At 40.9% G+C, this 19,479-nt stretch overlaps 1 protein-coding gene across 3 annotated transcripts in view; it reads right to left on the reverse strand.

Moving 5' to 3' along the window:
* The window catches only part of ARHGEF28 (Rho guanine nucleotide exchange factor 28), a 113,146-nt gene extending 97,150 nt beyond the window's left edge, over nucleotides 1-15,996 (reverse strand). The window contains exons 1-3 of one of the 3 annotated variants that reach the window (XM_064641204.1): nucleotides 15,402-15,996; nucleotides 14,989-15,054; nucleotides 8,058-8,101 (exon numbers count right to left, since the gene is read on the reverse strand). In XM_064641204.1, the coding sequence (XP_064497274.1) occupies nucleotides 8,058-8,101; nucleotides 14,989-15,054; nucleotides 15,402-15,981 (690 nt within the window). In that variant the 5' untranslated portion in view covers nucleotides 15,982-15,996. Of the gene's footprint in view, nucleotides 1-8,057; nucleotides 10,869-14,988; nucleotides 15,055-15,401 lie in introns of those variants that run through there. The other 2 variants (XM_064641205.1, XM_064641208.1) reach the window with 2 other exon arrangements.
* Nucleotides 15,997-19,479: the final 3,483 nt, after the last annotated feature.

Below are 19,479 nucleotides of genomic sequence, written 5' to 3' on the forward strand. Positions count from 1 at the left end.
GAGGATTAGGGAGAGGAGGCTGCAGCTATGGCAGCATTAAGAGAGCCACTGAACCAACTCTAAACACATTAAACCCGTGGCTGAGCAAGAGTTAGTATTTACCTCTCTGTGATCCATAAAGTAAATTATACCTTTTATTACCAGTGAAAACACTGCCCTGGCACTGCACCAGGGAGGAGATTAGCAAGGTTTGTATTTTTAACAGGATTTATAGGTCTATGAGCTCTTTTAATGTAACCAAACAGGTTTTTAGATATATTTTTTCTTGGTTTCTCCAGAGCACTTGAGAGCTGACAGTGTTCAGCACACAGCAGCAGGGTCTCCTGAACCTCACAACCTGGGTGGGGAGCAGAAAAGACCAGACTCCCCAAAGCCCTGGGACAAGAGCTCCTATCTCCACACAGTCTGACCCTATTCTGCATCCCAGTAAGGGACTGACTCTTCATAAGGAGAAGAGGGATAGGTAGGTAGCAATCCCTCATGGCTGAAGCATGGCGGCATCCAGGCAGGCAGGAGGAGCTGAAGAGATGACCATGGCACTTCCAATGTGCTTGATCACTACTCTGCAGCAAGACAGCCCATGCCTTAATTATTGGCCATTAACCTAAACTAAGTTTCTTCCACTTCAGAATCATTTAGATAACACCATCTTCTTCACCAGCAACCTGCCCCAGCAAAACAAGGGCAATACGAAAAGACCTTTAGTGGGCTTCCAGATCCAGGCCACCGTGCTGCCTAACACTCACATTTCAACAATTGCTCTCTATTCTTGCATACACAGCCTGGATAATTCTATTTTCCCAAATTTTTACCATGAAAATTTACATTATCTGTAAATGTAATGGTATAAACAAACACCGCATTTGTATTTACTCGTTCCATGAAAAATATTTATGTGCTCAGGTAAAATAATGGCTTATTTGTTCCCAAAATGCAAGACCCAACACATCGAAGTAAATGTAAATAGCCAAGTATTTCCAGAAATAATGGGGCTATTTTCCTCTATGTCAGCTGCTACTAGCCACTACAATTTAACCATTATTTTTTCACTGTTCAGAAGTCTCGCTTCAGAAAATCTTTATATTTTACTTGTGCTCAGACAAGAATAGTGGTAGCCATACAGTTTTAATGACCTTTGCTGCAACTTAGCTGCAACTTAGAACACTTCTACACAAAAGATGCAAAAAAGCAGTAGGGAAATTCTAAATGAACACAAATCAACCATACTCAAAACCTTAATAACAGGGAAACAGTTTTAAACATGCCTTAATGTTCAGTGATATTTTTATAATGTCCACTAGGCATTTCTTGTTGACAGATTGCAGTAAGCACTGTAATGGACTTGTTTAAGAAAGCATGTACCCTAATGGAATTGAATGCAATGGGATTCAGCACACAATGAAACAGTATCTACACACAAGCAAGGAGTAAAAAACTGAAAAACAAGACAGGAGGAAAAAGCTGAACTTTTCTCTAGAAGCATTAGCTTTCTAATGGTATAGTTAATAACATTCAAAGTAAAAATAGGGTGTTTTTCCCCCTATTTAATGATTTGAGAGAAGAAGCAACTGAGTATGATTAAAGTTTTTTCTATTCAGAGTAACAAGGCAAGCAGAATTCCACCTACAGACTGGAGACAAAGTATGTAATGATAGGGTCATATTTAGTATTACATATTGCCCAAAAGCCTATACACACACTTTTATAAAAATTAAGTGGACACACAGAGTTGCTTGGAGAAGAGCCAGTCCTCTGCTCATTTACACTACAAAACTCAAGCGGCACCCTGAGAACCTCATTCTTTTGCACTCTTCAGCCCCTGAACCTGTGGACAAGACCCTGACCGCACGTGGGAAATACACCATGACAGGTTCTCCAAAACACCTCAGCTTTAGGCACCAACTACCTGTAGGTACTTTCTCAGTGTGAAGCAGCTTTTTCAGAAATGCAGAGGATGTCAAAAGAGTGAAGAAAAAAGCATTCCATGACCATTTGAGTCCTAGGATATAATCTGAAAGATGCTTCTATAAAGGTCCCAGCACAACCTTGAAGAGAAAAGCACTAACAGAGAAATTTCCTAATGAAGACAGATAAGCTGCTCTCTTTTGACATGAAATATCAGCAAGTTCCTCACTTTGGTTTAGATATGCCTTTTCCAAAGGAAGTGCTGGTAGAAGATATAGCCATCTTTTTGACTGCTAAGTAGCCCACATAACCTGGAAAAAAATTAAGCACTCTGTTAGACCCAAACCAATGACAAAAGCACACTTGAAGCAAAGATGAACAAAGACAGAAGAGATCCAGAGATGTTAACTAGCTGATTCCCGTGCCTCAAGGCAGAATCAACAGTGCCCAAGCTACTCCTCAAAGATGAATTTTGCCCACCCTGTTTGAAAGCACCCCTCACATGGTCCCCTAACACACAACACAGGGAACTTCCTCCCACCCAAACAATACCGGTCTGGCCTCTCCCACCTTCTGCAGCTGGTATATACTTCGTGCTTCTTTAAGGGCTTAACAAGTCTTTGGCCTTGATAACACAGTAGCCAAGTGATACAAAATGGCCAGAGATGTGCCAGAATGTTACACTAAATAATTATGCACAGCCTCCATTTCTGCACAGCTGTTCTCAGCCACAAGCTGAGCTCCAGCCTGTTTATTACTTAGAAGCTGGATGGTTTTCGTTTTGTTTTGAAGGAGAGGAGAGATGAAGGCTTGTGGTTTACTTTGTTGGGGTTTAATAGGAGATCAGCCTTAAACCTTGTGGTTTTTCAGTCAAGCTTATTGCAATACTCCTCCCTCAGTGACACACTCAAATACATGTGCCGTATTGAGAGTTTCTGAAATTGCATACGCTGTGATTTTCCCAAAGCTGATGCATCAAAGTAAGTTACACCTTCTGCCTCATCATTAGCCTCAACCTAGGCTCACTCCGTTCACAGACACAGGCAGAAGAACAAGTTTTTTGTTGAGAACTGCAAGATTTGCCTCCAGGAAAAACAAACAAACAAACAAACAAACAAACAAACACCAGCAGCAGCCATTTAAAATACTTCAAATTCTTCTCATTTACTGCAAAATAGATATATTTCCTCTAAAAATAAAAACACAGTAACGGGTAATAACATGCATATGTCAGCAAGTCTCTATGCTATTCCACTCTAGGCTAAGTTGCCTCTAATATTACCCACTTTAAAAAGAAACATGTATTACACATATTGATGCGCTTCATTCAGTGCACATGCAATATGCCCAGGTTCTTATTTTCTATGGCATCATCTTATCACAAAAAATTGTCCTCTTCAGTCCTGTTTCTTCTGTTTAACTCTCTCAGTCAGCCCTTTGCTCAGTTTAAGGTACAGCTGGCAGCAAGACCTTTTAGATGTCACCATGAGCAACATCCAGCCACACTAATGACCCATGCCAGACCTGGGAACACAATCTCATTTTTGTTGAATTAGCACATGATACAGAGCTTATGCTGGCTTTGTGCTTTTATGCCTGCTGTATGTCAGCAGCAGGATAAGAGACAGTCATGGATCTGACTGCTGGTACAGAATTAATCTACCAGTGTTCTTAAACAATTTGAACCATAGAGCAAGTCAGCACTTTGCATCAAACTGACATTATTTTTTTTAACTTATCACCACCAATCTTAAAGCTGTGTTTAGCCCATCATCAAACTGTGACAACAGGTAAGGTGGAGAAAAGTTTTCAGTCTCCCATATGGCAAAGGGAGAAAATGAGAAGAAAATATCCTGCATGTTTTTATTAGAAAGCAGAGGAGTAGGGAAGGAAGAACTAAAAAAACTTTCTTCAAGCCCAGTTCCAAAACATATATTAACATTCTTGCTGGTCTGTTGTTAAAAATATCATTCAGTGTTTTGCTGTCAACAACAACAACACAATTTATCTCCATCCATAAAATAATACAGAGGAATTAAAAAGCTTGGGAATGAGCTCAACATACACAGGTCAAAAAAACTTCTGCAATAAGGCATATTAATAGAAAATTACCATCCCTTCTGACATGCAACCATTGACTTAAGAGAAATGATCTCTTTCAGTTGACTTGATTTAAAATACACAAATCTACTTATTATTCTCATCTCCCATGTGATATCGGAGCTCTACTGTTGCAGACACTACACAAACACATGTAAGCACAAAGTCCCTGCCCAGAAAAATCTCAGTTTAGGGACTGAACAGGAAAACAAAAAGTGGAGGAGAAATAATACACCATGGGAACAAAAATTATCTGCCTGCTGATGGACATGATTTGAAGCACCTGTTCTTTTCCTTCGTATCTTTTAAAATAGATCCTATTCTTTCACATGTATTTCCTCAGTCTCATTCTGGCAGCAAGTCTACATCCAAACAGAAGCCAGCCAGTGCACGCTCTGCTGTGTGTCCCCATGCAAACCACCCATGACAGACCTCACCAGGCTTCCACAGGGGTCAACAACAAAATACTCATGACCCCAGCCAGCGCTGGATCAGGCCAGTGAACACAGCTCTGTGCATTAGCAAATGCATGCTGAAAGGCCAACACATATTTACATTTTAAACCACATTTCTCTTCTGTGTTATGAAATCACCCTCTAAGTGATTTCAGCCTGGATGAACACACAGATGAGCTAAGAATTATGGCCAACCCTACTGCAACAGCAAAGAACATGAAAGCACAGAATGGACAAGATAGGCTAGAAATTGTCTTCTTTCCACAAAGGGCTGGCCAGAAGACACTGAAAACATGGCAAGAGCAGCAAGTACATGAGCTGTATGTGACCATGGAAAACTATCCCTTCTTCCCACATCAACTCTTAGTTCAAAATGGGTGAAGTGGGAAGGCAAACATCTTGGCAAGGTAGACAATCAATTAGTCACTTTAGAATCAATAAGTCCTACTGCCACTTCCTACTCAAATCATGCAAAACCATACTGGAATCATGTATCAGTTTGAATTTCAATCATTTAGAAAACAGAATAACATCGTTAAATTATTTCTGTTCATTCTGTTTCTCTCATGTTTTTGTGAGGAAGGTAACAATTACTGCTTATGTGTCCCTCTAGCTCTAACTAGCCATACAAATAACATATTTTAGAAAAAAAATTGGAATTTCTTTCTGTCAAACAAGATGATTCACAACTTTTTAACTGCCTAACCAGGTGTTTTCAGAGTCCCTCTGCCTGTGAACCTCTGAACATTTTTCAGCAGATATGCTCATATTATTCCCAGACACACTGCTAGAGTACAAATAAAACCCTGTTTATTTAACCACCTTTTGCATGGAGTTCAGTGCAGAACTGAAGAATTCAGAAGAGTCCAGGACTGCATGAATATTACAGTGCACTCTAACCTGTCTTCAGCTGGAACAATAGCAACCAACTCGGAGCACTTTGGAAGACTGTCGCACTACAGCCCAAACAACTAAAAGATGCTGACAGAGTACCAAATTAGTCCAATCCCTGCATATGCATTAAAATCCTCTTTCCAATTTGAACTTTCTACCACCTTTTGCTTTCTGATCTTTACAACAGGACTTTGACTCCTAATCTGAAACTTTCGTCTTTAATTTTCTCCACTGTATAACAGCCATGCTGTTGTATTCTGAAGCTGACCTGGAAGTAGTTTATGCAGATGTCCATTATGGAATTCCGCAATTATTTTTCCCCTTCCATGTCACTGCTGTCAAGTGTACAGACAGAACACTAAGGGAGCATGAAAGCCAGCAATGGGGCAAGGCAAGATGGCCTCTGGCTGCTGGCTTGCTTCATTCGTTGCCCAGTGTCAACTGGCTTATGTCTTTTTTTTTCCCATGAATAATAAAATTAACTTATTTGTCAACTAAGACATCTTAGAATTAACTCTGTTTCACCACATTTCTCACCTATGGAAAATCCAGGTAGATGGTAGCTGAACAGTACAGCAGGCTTTGTTTTTAAGAACATTAAAAATCACACCGGGAATTTGCTGTTGTTATCTGCACCCTCAGGTGTGAAACACATCCCTTGTTTCACTTTTTCCTCTCTGTATGGAAATACAAACTCCTTCTATGCCCAAGGTACCTGTGAATTCATAGCTGGATTTTCAACTGAGTCCTGAGGTATTATGTCAGCCCATCCTTGAGAAACTACAAAATCACAGATTAAGAAAACAGCGAAGATGCTAATGAACCTGGCTGTAGCCAGGTGTTTGCCCAAAAAACTGCTACAGAGAGAGTATATCCTGTGAAAAAGTAACAAAAGATCAAAAGAACTTCAAAATTGTTATTTAGTAGTAAAAGTAAATAAAACAGTGTGGATGCAAGGGACAATTAACTGAGGTTGTAATACAGACATGCCTTTGTAGGGATAGGCTACAGGTATATTGGATGTGATAAAAAAGCGGCCAGATTGTGTCCACAACAGCATTTAATTTCCAAGTTGCACTCCCACTGTCTTTCATGAGAGCCAGCCTCCTGGGTCAGCAGTTAATGTGGAAACAGCAGGGAAGCTACACTGTCATCTCAAGCTGCTCAGAGCAGAGCACCTTGAAGGGCAACCATGGCCACGAGGCTGTACTCACTCCCCCTCCTTTGCTCCTGCCTGAGCTTTGGCAGCATGGTTCCTCTGGCTCCCATTTATTCTCAGAGGGGAGAGAGCTGTGAATGCAGACTGAATGCACCTCCTCCTCTCTGCCTCCATCTAAAGCAGCTGCACTCCTTTCTTTGGAAGAGTAAATGAGATGGGACACACCTTCTCTGATAATAGGGCATGCCAAGAGCAAACCAAATTAGGAGTAGCTTCCACTTGCTGTCAAAGCAAAGCAAGCTACTGCGCAGAAAAATGTTCTTCATACAGGCATCTTTTACTTCCTAAACGGTTACCACGGAGGGATGCTTCTCCATCCTAGAATCCTAGGTTAGGATCTAAGAAACCTGGATGGGATTGTGTTTCACCACATCTTTCTTACACTTGCTGCACTTACGTCACCTCAGACCTTCTTTGTAAACAAAGCTAAAAAACTCACTCCTGTTAGTACCTCTTTTTTAACTGCGAGTTCATCTATTTTAAGCAATCACTTCAGGATTTGCAGAAAAAGAATCCACTTGATTGCAAACTTCATCTTCTTTTTTTACATAACACACAAGCTCCTGCTTTGTGGAAGCACGGAGAATGGTAATTTGGGATTTTATAGGGAAAAAGCAGCCATAAGTTGTGGGAAAGAGGGTGAAAGGTGTCTCTACACAGGCTCTGCTTTTGAAAACTGCAAATGAGACTGTTGCCTTAAACGATCAGCCAGCAGCCAAAAAATTACTCACCAGGCAATTATTATAGAGATAAGAGAGCAGTTTTAATAGAATGCCTTCACCTACCACAGGAGTACAGACACACGCGCCCATGTCCTGAGGCTTCTACAATTTAAGGTATTTGTCCATACAACCCCAGATCTATCCAGCCCCCACATCCTCCCCCTGGCACGCCTCTCTGGGAATTGAGGCAGGGGGCTCTGGGACCCCCTCTTCCTCATCTTCCTCTTCGTCACAGCACATCCAGTCCGTGGAGCTTCTCCAAAGCTCTGGGTTTTGAAGGATGCTTTGTCTGTGGGGTATCTTGTTCAAGCCAGGGTGCAAATGTTTTTAAACAGAAAGAAGGCTTACCTTAAGAGAAGTCTAAACAAACTAAGGAATTTAGAAAGTTAGATCCGAAATGGGGTAATAGGGTTGGGTAAATGTGTCAACTACTGTGCTAAAGGGTGAGCTAACTACAGCTACTTCTAAAATCTACAAAAAACTAAAAAAATCAAAAAAATCCATAGGCATTAAGACTATTGAAGGAGAAGAAAATAATGATCACAAGGAAGGGAAAAATTTGAAACTTCCTTCAGAGACCTGAGTCACAGTATTGAAAACTATCACCTCCAGACATCCCTGCATCAGACAGCAACATTCAACAGCCTCCAGTCTCAGGAAAAACAAAGAACGGTTTTTGGTTTCATTCACCCTGCTTTTGAATGAGCTGTTACCCAAAAGAAAGTGACTCTTCAGGCAGAAGCCTAGTGTTGTAGGACTTACATAAAGAGGTAGTTCAGCGCAGCTTAACTCCATTGTCACAGCATCTGCAAACAGAATAAACCAGTGGAATTGTTACACACCCATCAGGAGGTACTGATATCATTATACATGATTCATGTCTGTAAACTAGGTCAACATCTTTCAGATTTAGGGGGAAAAAAGGATATTAAGCTTATCAGCTACCCAGTTGCCCCAAATGTCCCTAGAATGTGGAAACACTGGTGTAATGTCTATGTTATAGCTGGAGGAGGGGTGGCTGGTCTTAGTTAATATGCTGTGTGCATTTCACATAATAGACAGGATAAACAAAACAGATCAGGCTGAGCATGATACACTCGTAGTTGCAGCAAATGAAGTAGTGAGAATTTCATAATTTCTTATTTCTAGAGGCAAAAAAATTATGTTTGACCACAAAACACATTGTAGCAACTTTTACTCCACACCAACATCCTAAGTGTCTGGTGTTGGTTTTCTAGCAACTTCATAGAAGTTATCCCCAAGGCAGGTTGCCTTAACCACGCTAAACAGCAAGCTACTGATACAAGTCATCACTGGAATTAATATAATTATAGTCATCATAGCAACTTTGATTTCTACTATTATACTTCTGATGCACTACATCCTCTAAATTCATAGTCTAAAAGTAGTATTCCTTTCAAATAAGAAGAGCATACCAGTAAAAACTCCACATCTTTACAGCAGCAAGGTCTGAGCTCACCAGCTATGCACAAGTCTTCTACTTGCTAAAACAGGCCACGAAAAAATCTGTCTTAAGAGAAGGCTGTCTCAGCTCAGATATGGCCTTGTTTTTACAGCTGAAGTTTCCAAGAACAACACAGTTGTGCAGCTCATTGCTTGTTAATGCATAAGTACAGCCTTCTATGAGTCAGATAGGATTTGAGAATTTGCCTGCCTACAATGACACACCCACCATCCCAGCATACACTCCCTTTAAAACCATGAATTTGTTAATCCTCATCTCCTAGTGCCCTTCAATTTATCTACATTCACAAGGACATACATTCTTGCAGTTTTAAAACAGAAGGCAAAATCCTTTACAAAATCACTGGTCACAAATTGTTCAGCCAAAAAAATCCCAAAGCTTTCATATAGTACAAAAAGAGTATCAAGGTAAACACTAATCCAGCCAGTCTATCAGCAGTAAAATTGAGAGAGAAGAGTTTCTTATTTTCTGTGGAGGGAGGAAGTATCTTGCAGCTGACTCCAAAGCATTTCACACCACCAGACAAAGCTCTGCAGTTTCTAGCAGCGCCATCCTGAATTCAACCTTAAAAGCAGCAGCACGGGTAGCACAGACTCGTACGTACAGAAGAAAACAGGGTTACAATGTAAGTTAAGAAACAGTAACGTAAGTTCTGCAAGGAGTAGTTTAAAGTAGAGTTTTTCATAAGTGTTACCTTACAGAACCAGTGAAGCACATTAATATCTATCCCAGACCTCACCATTACTGCTACTCACAGGGCATCTCTTCATGGTTGGCTAAAACAAGACATGTCAGTCAGCTGTCTTACACCATTGCTCTATTCTACTCTATAAAATCCCTTCACCTACAGTGGTTCTCAATCTTTAATGGAACACACGCAAACTAAACTCCACCATCTCCACTGCAAGAAATCATGAGCACATTCAAATCATTATGCCACACGAAGAGAACATGAAGTACTGCTGCTTACTTCCGTCATATGACATCTTCCTCCTCTGCAAGGATAAGAAAGGCAAATATCAGTCTAGTCTACCTATTCTACAAGTGTGCACAAGAAAAGATAACTTAGCTCTTCCTTTGGAGGATAATCATTGCATCACCAGTACAACAAACTTTTTTTGTGTTGGGTAATACAAACACAACTTATTGGAGAGATGGTGCCATCCTGGCTTCTGTTCTCTTCACTCTTTGCTTGTGCCACACCGTGGATCCCCTGGGAGCTTGTGCAATTGGAAATAGTAAGTGCCTAGCTCAGTGTGAATCCTGAGAGGATAAATAACCTGAAGATTTAGCTAATCAGAAGCAATCAATGTTATTTATACAGCACTGACTAGAACCATGTTGAAATACAATCAGTACTTTCCACATGTAATGCCCTGACAAACCAGTTTATATTGGTGTTTCCTGGATACAAAGGGGTACCTAATGGTACTCGTTGCTTCCTGCAGAAGAATTAAAAAATGTCCACACATAGCACTGAGTGGTCTTTTCTGCTTTTCTCACACTATCCTTGTTGTTTAGAAAAAAAATTTACATGAATGGCTCACGTCTTTCCTCTAGCTGGGGATTACAGTAACTCAGCCTGGCTGCTGGAAGTGGCTGGGAGAGGCAGGAAGAGGATGCCCGTAGGGAGGAAATACTCAGCTCTGGCTATGGTGCAGCTCTTGTGCAAACTCCACTTCAGAGCAAGGGACTGAAGGAGACACCATCACATGCATCTTACCACTCACCTCCTCTGTACCGCAAAATGCTGCTCAGGTCCCCAAAAAGCGGGGTCCACAATGCACACAAGGTGCCACGTAGACAAATGCTCTCCAGTAATGAGTAGTCATACTCCACACAGCAAGGGGAGGGTCGAGCTCCTGACATCATGGGTGCATGTAATTTCACAGAGCGACACCTGATCCCTTCCGCTCATATATGCATCTCTGACACAGAAACCAGCAGGATGGGCATCTAACAGACAAACAGGTCCAGTTTCAGGCACTGCCCACATTACCAATGACAGCAGTAGCAGGATTCATCTATACACAGAAAAAACCCTTTTCAGCATCCAGTTTAGCAGTAAATTTACTGGAATCTTTTACTGTGATGTGCTGCAAACTGGAGAGACTTGCAGCAGATATTTCATTCAAGCAAAGGCAATAGCATTTACCACTAGGTTTTTGTAGATTAAAAAAATATTTAGTTAAATAAAATTATAGATTTTTTGTTCATTTTTGTATATTTGCCTTTGCACCAGCTCAAGTTATTAAGACAAACAGCAACATGTAATTTAGATTTTATCAAAGATGCAAGAGATTTCAATAATCCCTCAAACACTTTTCCTCACCCAATAATTTATTTATTGGTTGTCAGTTATGGGACTGTCATATATCCGATTTTTGTAACATTACAAATTTTAGCATTTTACAGTATGGTGTCCCTGATTATCAAGATATGTTAGAAGGATATATGGAAATAAACCAATGGAAAATAAAAACACCCAGTATTGGTTTAACTGCATTTTAAGATGCGAGTTATCAAACATTTTTACTCTGTACCTACTACATAAATTAGATAAGGGGAAGCATTATCTCAGCAGAAAGGCATTTCTACCAGTTGACAAGGTGACCCTCCAGCCAACACTGTGACTACTTTTTGGCTATCTTAGCACCTACTGTCTATCATCAGCTTTTTCCTAAACACAAAAGAACACTTTTTGATCCTACAACAATCCAGCTCACAACCTGCAACTTGACTCTCTCCTCTTCCCTGTAAATAAAGCATATCACTGTGGGAGAAAGAGACAGAGAAGGTGAAGACTCTGGCTTTGATGCTGCTCTGTGATCCAGCAGTCACCCCTACAGACTTCACTTAACTCAGGGCCCTGTGGCTGCCAGAATGAGCCTCCATAGCTCATTAAGCAGCACCAGACCACAGTCTCTGCAAGCCTTGCAAGCAGGTGCAAAGCAAGAGCAGCAGTACAAGACATGTATTTCATACTTCCGTGGATCAATTCAAAGATAACAAAACATGAGGTCTTTGATCGTGCTCTGCTCACTATATTCTCCTTTCGCACCATAATCCCACACCTCTGTGCCACAGACCTGCCACAGACCTGCCAAAAGACAGCCTCTAAGATGGACACGAATTACTGTAAATACTCTCTCTATATCTCTCAGATCTTAATACTCTTCAAAACCAGTGACATTTCAGTGTGGTGCTCACAGACCAGCCAGTTTCTAAGACCAGCCAGTTTCTATTAATAATGCTCATCCCACAGATTCCTGTAAACAAGCACAGCAACAGAACCAAACTATGTTTCTGAATTTACAGATTCCATCTGATTTACGTTAAATTAGTACACTGAAGGCTCGCTCACAGTTTCCCAAGAACCAGGAACTGCCTCTGGGATAAAAGTGGTACAGAATGTTCTTTTAAGTGCAGATCCTTGGTCTGGACCTGACTAACAGACTTTGGAAGAAATAAATTAAAGAAAAAAGTAGCAAGGTGAAAACACATGGGTAGTAAATACCACATTCCTAATATTAAAGTTTTAAACTTTACAGACAAAGATTTTGACATGACCTTTTTACACCATTTTTACACTTGGGTTTCCTGAACATTTAAAGCACAGTGAATAGAGAGAGGACAAAGCAAAACCCTCAGCTAGTAGCTACACAAGCACATTCAATTACTGCCTTCTGACAGTATTCAAACTGAGAGGTAAAATAAGCCTTTGCCTATTAAATTTATCATGAAGCAGTGTTGATTACTTCACCAGACATTAGCTGCTCTTGAAGCAAGGGAACAGAAGAAATGCAGCTCTACACATTTTTAGCTGTTTTAAAACATCGCTCTTTTCAACAACTGGAGGAAAAAAGAAACCTAGATCTTTCTCCAAAACAACATCATCCCATTCATGGTTATCATATTTCTTTAATTTGTTAAAGGGACAGCCATTTTGTGTTCCTTAGAAGGGAAAATATTTAAAGAGTCTCCAAAAAAGGATCACATTTTTTAACCTTTTAAAAATAGGCTTGGGTTTTAAAACACAGAAACAAGTCTAGGAAAAAATGCCTCTTACAACAGAAACCTGCTCCTGAGGTTGGCAAAATACATTCTTTATCCATTCCTGAATTAAGATTCTTAATGTAGCATTTTCATTTCAACTAAAAATGAAATGGGGCTCTAGATTTTAGAAACCTTAAAAAATTAAAAGTTGGTTATACATTACTGAAAGACAAAACAACTCCCAAATGTATCTGTAAGGTTACTGAAACAAACAAAATATGTTTGATAATATTGCCAGATACCCGTCTTACATCCCTTAGCCTTTCAACACCCATTTTGACAGAGATAGTAGTTATCTAATTATGAAAGTTTTAACAGCTTTTAGAATTTAGTACTCCATAGTTTGGGCCCTATGAAACTGTGGGACCAGAGAAAAAGCAAACCCTTTACAGAGTTCATGTAGCACAGTTGTACAGTTTACTGGCAAGGTAGAAAAGAAGTTAATCAGAAATATTTGGTTCTACATAGGCATTCAAATGCATGCTCCAGTGCTATCTGTGACACTTCATTACTCAGGCTTGGCCATCCACCAAACTGCTATAACTAACAAGGTAAGAGAATATTCTGTGTGTTTAATGACCCCTTTGTAACCTGTATTCCACTTTCGTGGACAGTTAGAACTGTGCCACAAACTCTAAAGCCATTAAGAGCTAGAAAAAAATTTTTGATACCAAAAGTCATTAAACATAATTCTGATATTCAAGGAAGCAGCTTCTATTGAGAAGGGCAACTATTCCACTTTATAGCCCTCTTCTAATTATTCATGTAGTTTGGTGGTACGTACTTGTTTTAATTATGCTAAACCTGAAAGATACAACTCGCAGAGCTCAACTAGTTGGTACAGAAATCTATGAAATTTTGAAATTTCTGTAATTTTTGAAGAATTTCAACAGACAACATTGAGGAAAATTCCATAAACATTCCCAGACAGGTGGTGAGAAGATGCTACAGATGTAGTAATATTCAAGCCAATACAGAAGAGGAAAAAATAAAAAGGAGCACTTCAGTCAAAAAGTCCAAAAACTCCTCATACAAGCAAAGACTTTTGCAGCTTCAATACTTGGGCACAAACATGCATTGTGATAAAAATTCTCCTTCCTGTTCTGGGCACCATCTTGGAAACTAAAATACTTATTTGCAGAACACATATTCCTGCCTTGAGATTACCATATTCCCCATGTATAACTGGGAAATCAAGATATGCATGTGCTGACTGATGTGTGCCCATGCAAAGAGCTGCTTTTTGGATGGTAAAGCCAAAATCTGGGCAAATCTGAGTCACTACATCAGTCATAGGGTATCCTTCCTATATTGTGGTGCAAATTCAACATGTTATTCAGATCCAAAGAACGTCAGACCACTACACACTGTATCCTTTTGAAATGACCCCACAAAGGAACTATTCTTGGGAGGAGAGAATGGGAACTGCTGCATAACAGCAGCACCTTCAGATCAAGCAAAAGGAATATTCATTCATGATATTACAGAAGAAAATGTTGGCATAAATGTCTAATTTGCAAGTCAAATAAGAAGGCCAGATGAGTTTCCTGGTAGACTATTAAGATACATCTGCACAATCACTTTCTTAGTTACAGTCAATATTCAAACACCACTCTGGAAAAATAAAAGCACTTAAGTACTAAAATATTTTCACCATTTTGTCCGGTCAATTTTTCATACTGAATTCGCAGAATACAGTTAATTTTTTACCTACGTAGAAAAATCCCTCTTACTCAAATCCTACTCCCACAATATGTCATGAAGAGCTATTATCTCTGTAAAAGAAAACATCTGTTAGATTTTCAATCACATTTGTGTGCCTTATAATGACTTATGAGGAGAAGTATCTTCATTTTTGTACAGGACCAGATACAGAGACAGGAATAAATCCATAAAAATGAAAGAGAATTTTAGAGCCTTTTTTCTATAGAAAAATCACTGTGCAGGTTGAAAACTGGCCCATCTCTAAGCTCTGCAAACCAGTGTCCCAACAAAATGCACCCAAGAACTGCTTCAAAAGTTGCTTATTATTTTACCATTAGAAAAGCTTTCATTTCCTTTACATTTTGTGGGTGTTAAAGAAGTTAAAGAAGTTAAAAACTTTTGCTCTGTCTGAGAAAGGCAAACACATTTATGATCAAAACTGAGTACCTTGTCCACGCTGGGGCAAGAACTTGGAAAAAAAACCATGAGTGGCTTTTACGGCAAAATAATGACCTTAAGAAAAAACCACAACATATATTTAAAAAAACCAACCAAACGAAAAACCCCACAAACAACAATAAAAAAAATCCTACAACATACAAATCCCTCTCCCCCGTTTTGGAGCTGAAAGGCAAATGACAGCCCAAGCACACGCTTTGCCGGGACACTGGCGGAGCCCGGCCGGGCGCACCGTCCCGGCCGGGGAATATCCGCGCAGCTCCCTGGAGCTCGACGTCGCTCCCCGGCGAAGGTTCAGGACAACGCGGCGCTCCGCGCCCAACGCGGCGGCCCCGGGGCTGCTGGGCAGCAGGTGCCGCGGGCTGGGCTCCCCGCTCCGCCCGAGGCAGAGGCCGCCTTACCTACAGCGAGCGTCCCGGCAGAGGCTCCGCCGCCACGGCCGCCGCGGGAGGCGGTGGCAGCGCTGACGAGCCGCCTGCGGGAGCGCGGCGGGGCGCGCCCGACCCCGCGGATGCGCCGCCCCTGGGCCTCGGAAGCCCTCGGGGCGAGGGAACAAAGCTGTGTGACGGCCCCGGGCAATGGCAGGGTGGTGCTCCTGAGAAGCAGACTCCGGGGCAGCCGCCCAAGCTCCCCACTGGCAGCTGGAGGGACAGCGAAGGGACAGCGGGAGCCCGGCGGGGAGCCCTGCGCTGCCCCGACTGCGCCCCGGTGCCGGGCCGGGAGGCCCCGGCAACTTTCGGAGGGGCGCGCTGCCCTCTCCCGGCCGGAGCGCAGGGTGTGAGCCCGCCGGCGGGGCAGGAGCTGCGGCAGCCTCGGCACTCCCTCAAGGCAGCCGGAGCCTTCCCGTCCCGTCCTCTCCGCTCCGGTCCGGTCGTCGGGCGGTGGTCCCGTAGTCGGCAGTACGCGGCTGGGATCTGCCCACGCAAGGCGCTGGTTGATCAGGCTGCTTCCCGGCCGCTCCAGGCGTGTTTCGTGCGGCATAGTGCATTGATCCCGATAAACCACACCGCATTTCGGCTTTTCAGCTGCCAAGCATATGCAATACATAATTTCAGCTGTTCTTAAAATCATCTTATGTTGATTCCCTAAGCCTCTTCTGTCAACCCGTTTCACTGGTAATGACGGTGAAGCACTGAAGGTGTGGGGTTGTGAGTACCAAGTTACGGATAGGGACTTCCCAAGCTCCCTCTTACTGCACTGTAATTGAATTCGTGACCGGTTTGCTGTTGATGATCAGCATACTTTCTTCATAACAGCAGCATTTTAGCACAATGTCATGGGGATGAAAAAAAGGTTCACCCAAGTGCTGTAAGCAGTGCATGAAAGAATTAGTGTTTTACTGTGAGACGGTGGCTGATACACAACAAAGGTGTGTATTTCCTTGGTAGCCCAAATATCTGGGAAACACAGGAGATGAAAAGTAATCAAAGAGAGAGAGTGAGAAAGCATAAGAATTCTGGGTCTGTTCAGCCCAGAAGCAGAGTTTAAGTAAGGTCTGAGTATTAGTTTATTGAGCAATGCTACCACTTTAAAACTAAGCCAATAGTAAAAATGTTATCCAAGTCCTCCAGTGGTGTCATTTGAGATCAAAGCTCTATTGCCATATTTTTCCATCCTGTACTCTTTTCCCATACCTACAAGGATTCTTGCAGCTCCTGACTTTTAAACGGAAAACTACTTGCAATAAGAATAGTAAGCACATTAACAGTGTGTTGATAGTTTAAAAAAATTGAACATAGAATAATAAAATCCATCTGACAGCTGATATTCCAAGGCCTACATATTGCCTATTCAACTAATAGAAAAGTTGTATCTAAGCTGGTAAATGCACTGGAAGACCCTAGTTAATAGCACAAGATCACAACCTGACTCACATTTCATAATAAAAAACTGAAGCTTCTCAGTTATGTATTCTTACCAGATGTCCTTAACACAATTAAACTCTGCTAATTCACTTACCTTGAACCATCTAAATGCATTATAGCTTCACAAGCATTTTTAAAAATTAAGCATATTAGACTGCTGTAACAGAGCACAGGTCACAAAGGTACTGCCCTGGAGGAGAGACAGAAGCCAGCAGAACCCCATTACCACCCTGACTGTTTCAGCAAGAGATTCATGGCTTTACATAGGTGTGTGTTCATCTCTAAAGTTTAAAGGTTTTGGTGGTTTACTTTGGGTAGCTGATCACACAGAAAAACATCTCTGCATAGTACAAGGAAACAGGGAGTTTTGTGCTGTCCTTGTCAGAACAAGTCCACAACTCTGAGTAGCAGAGATAACCTGCTGGTTACGGTGTGATCAGGACTTTGGAAAGTTAAATATATCAGAAGGAAAAGGTACAGGTTGACGGGGTGCAGCCAGGTTAAGGGTGGCTTGCAACCATCTTAGAGCACCTTTCCTTTACATCCAGCCCCAGCATACTTTACTGAAAACAGAGGGATTGCTTTACTTCAGTTGCCATATTCACTCACAACTGAATATAGCAAGCTATCCAAGTGCATGTTATCCTAGAAAAGAAGACAAATATAGGTGCATCTGCAGAAGCTGGAGACTCAGGATTTCAATTCCAAATTTTCACAATTGAAAAAGATAGAAAAATTATTACCTAAAGGTTGTAATTGAATTAACATAATTTCCAACAGGATGTAGTATTTCCATAAGATACTGACAGGCCTCAGTTCCAGAGTAAACCACCTCTTGCATTTCTATCATGCAAATCTGTTGAAATACAAAGGTATTTACCATGAAGAAGTTAGAATATGTAAGTGATCTAGCAATAAAAGTTTCACTCATTAGCTGAATTAGTCCAGGGAAGACAGATCAATGCCTTCCCTGGGGAATGTTCAGTTGAAGGCTTGACAAAATCAACAGTGACCAAGCAGACCATCTCTCCATTTCTCCCACATAATTCAGGTGCCCGAACACAGGAAAGGGAAACGTTTACTATTAATTCTAGGTGCATTAGAGAAGCCTCCACACTAACTGTGCTCCTGAACCCAACATTCAGTGATTATTCCCTCTTTCCAACAAAAATGCTTCCTAGGAAAAGTATATTAAAAAAACTAATAACAGACATGCTTTTGTAGGTAACTATCTGCTGTGGGGCAAGGTAATTTATTAACTATATTTTAAACACAAATCAACCTGGTTATTCCCAAATGACCCACAAGTAAAGGAACATGTCGTATGCAATAAATCCCCACTTTTCCATATAAGTAGAATAATATGCTTTCCCAAAACAGGACACTCAGCATTACATCTCCTCCAATCTAATGCGCAATAACCTATTTCAGCTATTTCAGTTCACGACAGTCTATCTAAATACTTCAAAATATTATATTCTGGTAATGGACTGCTGAAAAAATAAGTACTTTTTCATAAAAATAAATTACTTTTTCACTTGTAGAACAAAAACGTGCATGCTTAGCGCTGACGTAAAGCATTTTAAACATGCACCAGCACACTACAAACTGGAACTTTTTTTCCTATTTTATTCAACCATCAACCTGTCAAAAAAGCCAGAATTTGAAGTTTTATATTGCATTATATAATTATTATGTATTATATAAAATGAGAACATGAGCAACAGGCACCACAGTGGTAATAACAGTATCTTATGCAAGCTCCTTGATAACTTGATTATGTTAGTACTGAAGAAAAGCTTGCATAATGTAAAAAAATCTTATTAAATGGGAAAAAGAAGCTATTACTTTTCATTACAGAGAATAACAGAGACACAAAGATTAGACAACTTTGGCAAGTTTGTCACCTGAACAAATACTAGCTTTCAATGCGGAGGTAGTAAATCCAGTAGAATTCATAATACAACTGGTCAGTCAAATAAGTCTTCCAAATTACATTTTACTAGTCTTGTTAGACATCAAGATCTTAAATAGCATTTGTTTCTCTATGTTTTCATCAGATTTCCATTTGTGTAGACAACATCTAACATCTGTTTTCATGTCTACCTTGGCAAACTCACTTGGAAGAATATCCTGAATGGTAAACATCATAACACATCAAATTACTCTAAGATCTGAGAATCATTGAACAGTTCGGGTTGGGAGAGACCTCTAAAGGTCATCTAGTCCAATCCTCTTGCAACTACTTGAATGTTTACAGGGATGGAGCTACTACCAGCTCTAACTACCAGCTCTAACTACCAGCTCTAACTACCAGCCCTCTGGGCAACCTGTTCCAATGTTTCACCACTCTCATTGTAAAAATCTTCTTTATGTCTAGTCTGTATCTACCCTTCTTTAAGATTATAAAAATTACCCTTTGTCCTGTCACAACAAGCCCTGCTAAAAGGTTGTAATTGTCCTTTTAAGTATTGAAAGGCCGTGAGGTCTCCCTGGAGCTTTCTCTTCTCCAGGCTGAGCAACCCCAATGTTCTACCCTCCAAGTCTCTCAGCCTGTCCTCCTAGAAGAGGTGCCACAGCCCTCTGATCATCTTCATGGCCCTCCTCTGGACTC

The sequence above is a fragment of the Pseudopipra pipra genome, chromosome Z (assembly GCF_036250125.1).
Source record: "Pseudopipra pipra isolate bDixPip1 chromosome Z, bDixPip1.hap1, whole genome shotgun sequence".
Lineage (NCBI taxonomy): Eukaryota > Metazoa > Chordata > Aves > Passeriformes > Pipridae > Pseudopipra > Pseudopipra pipra.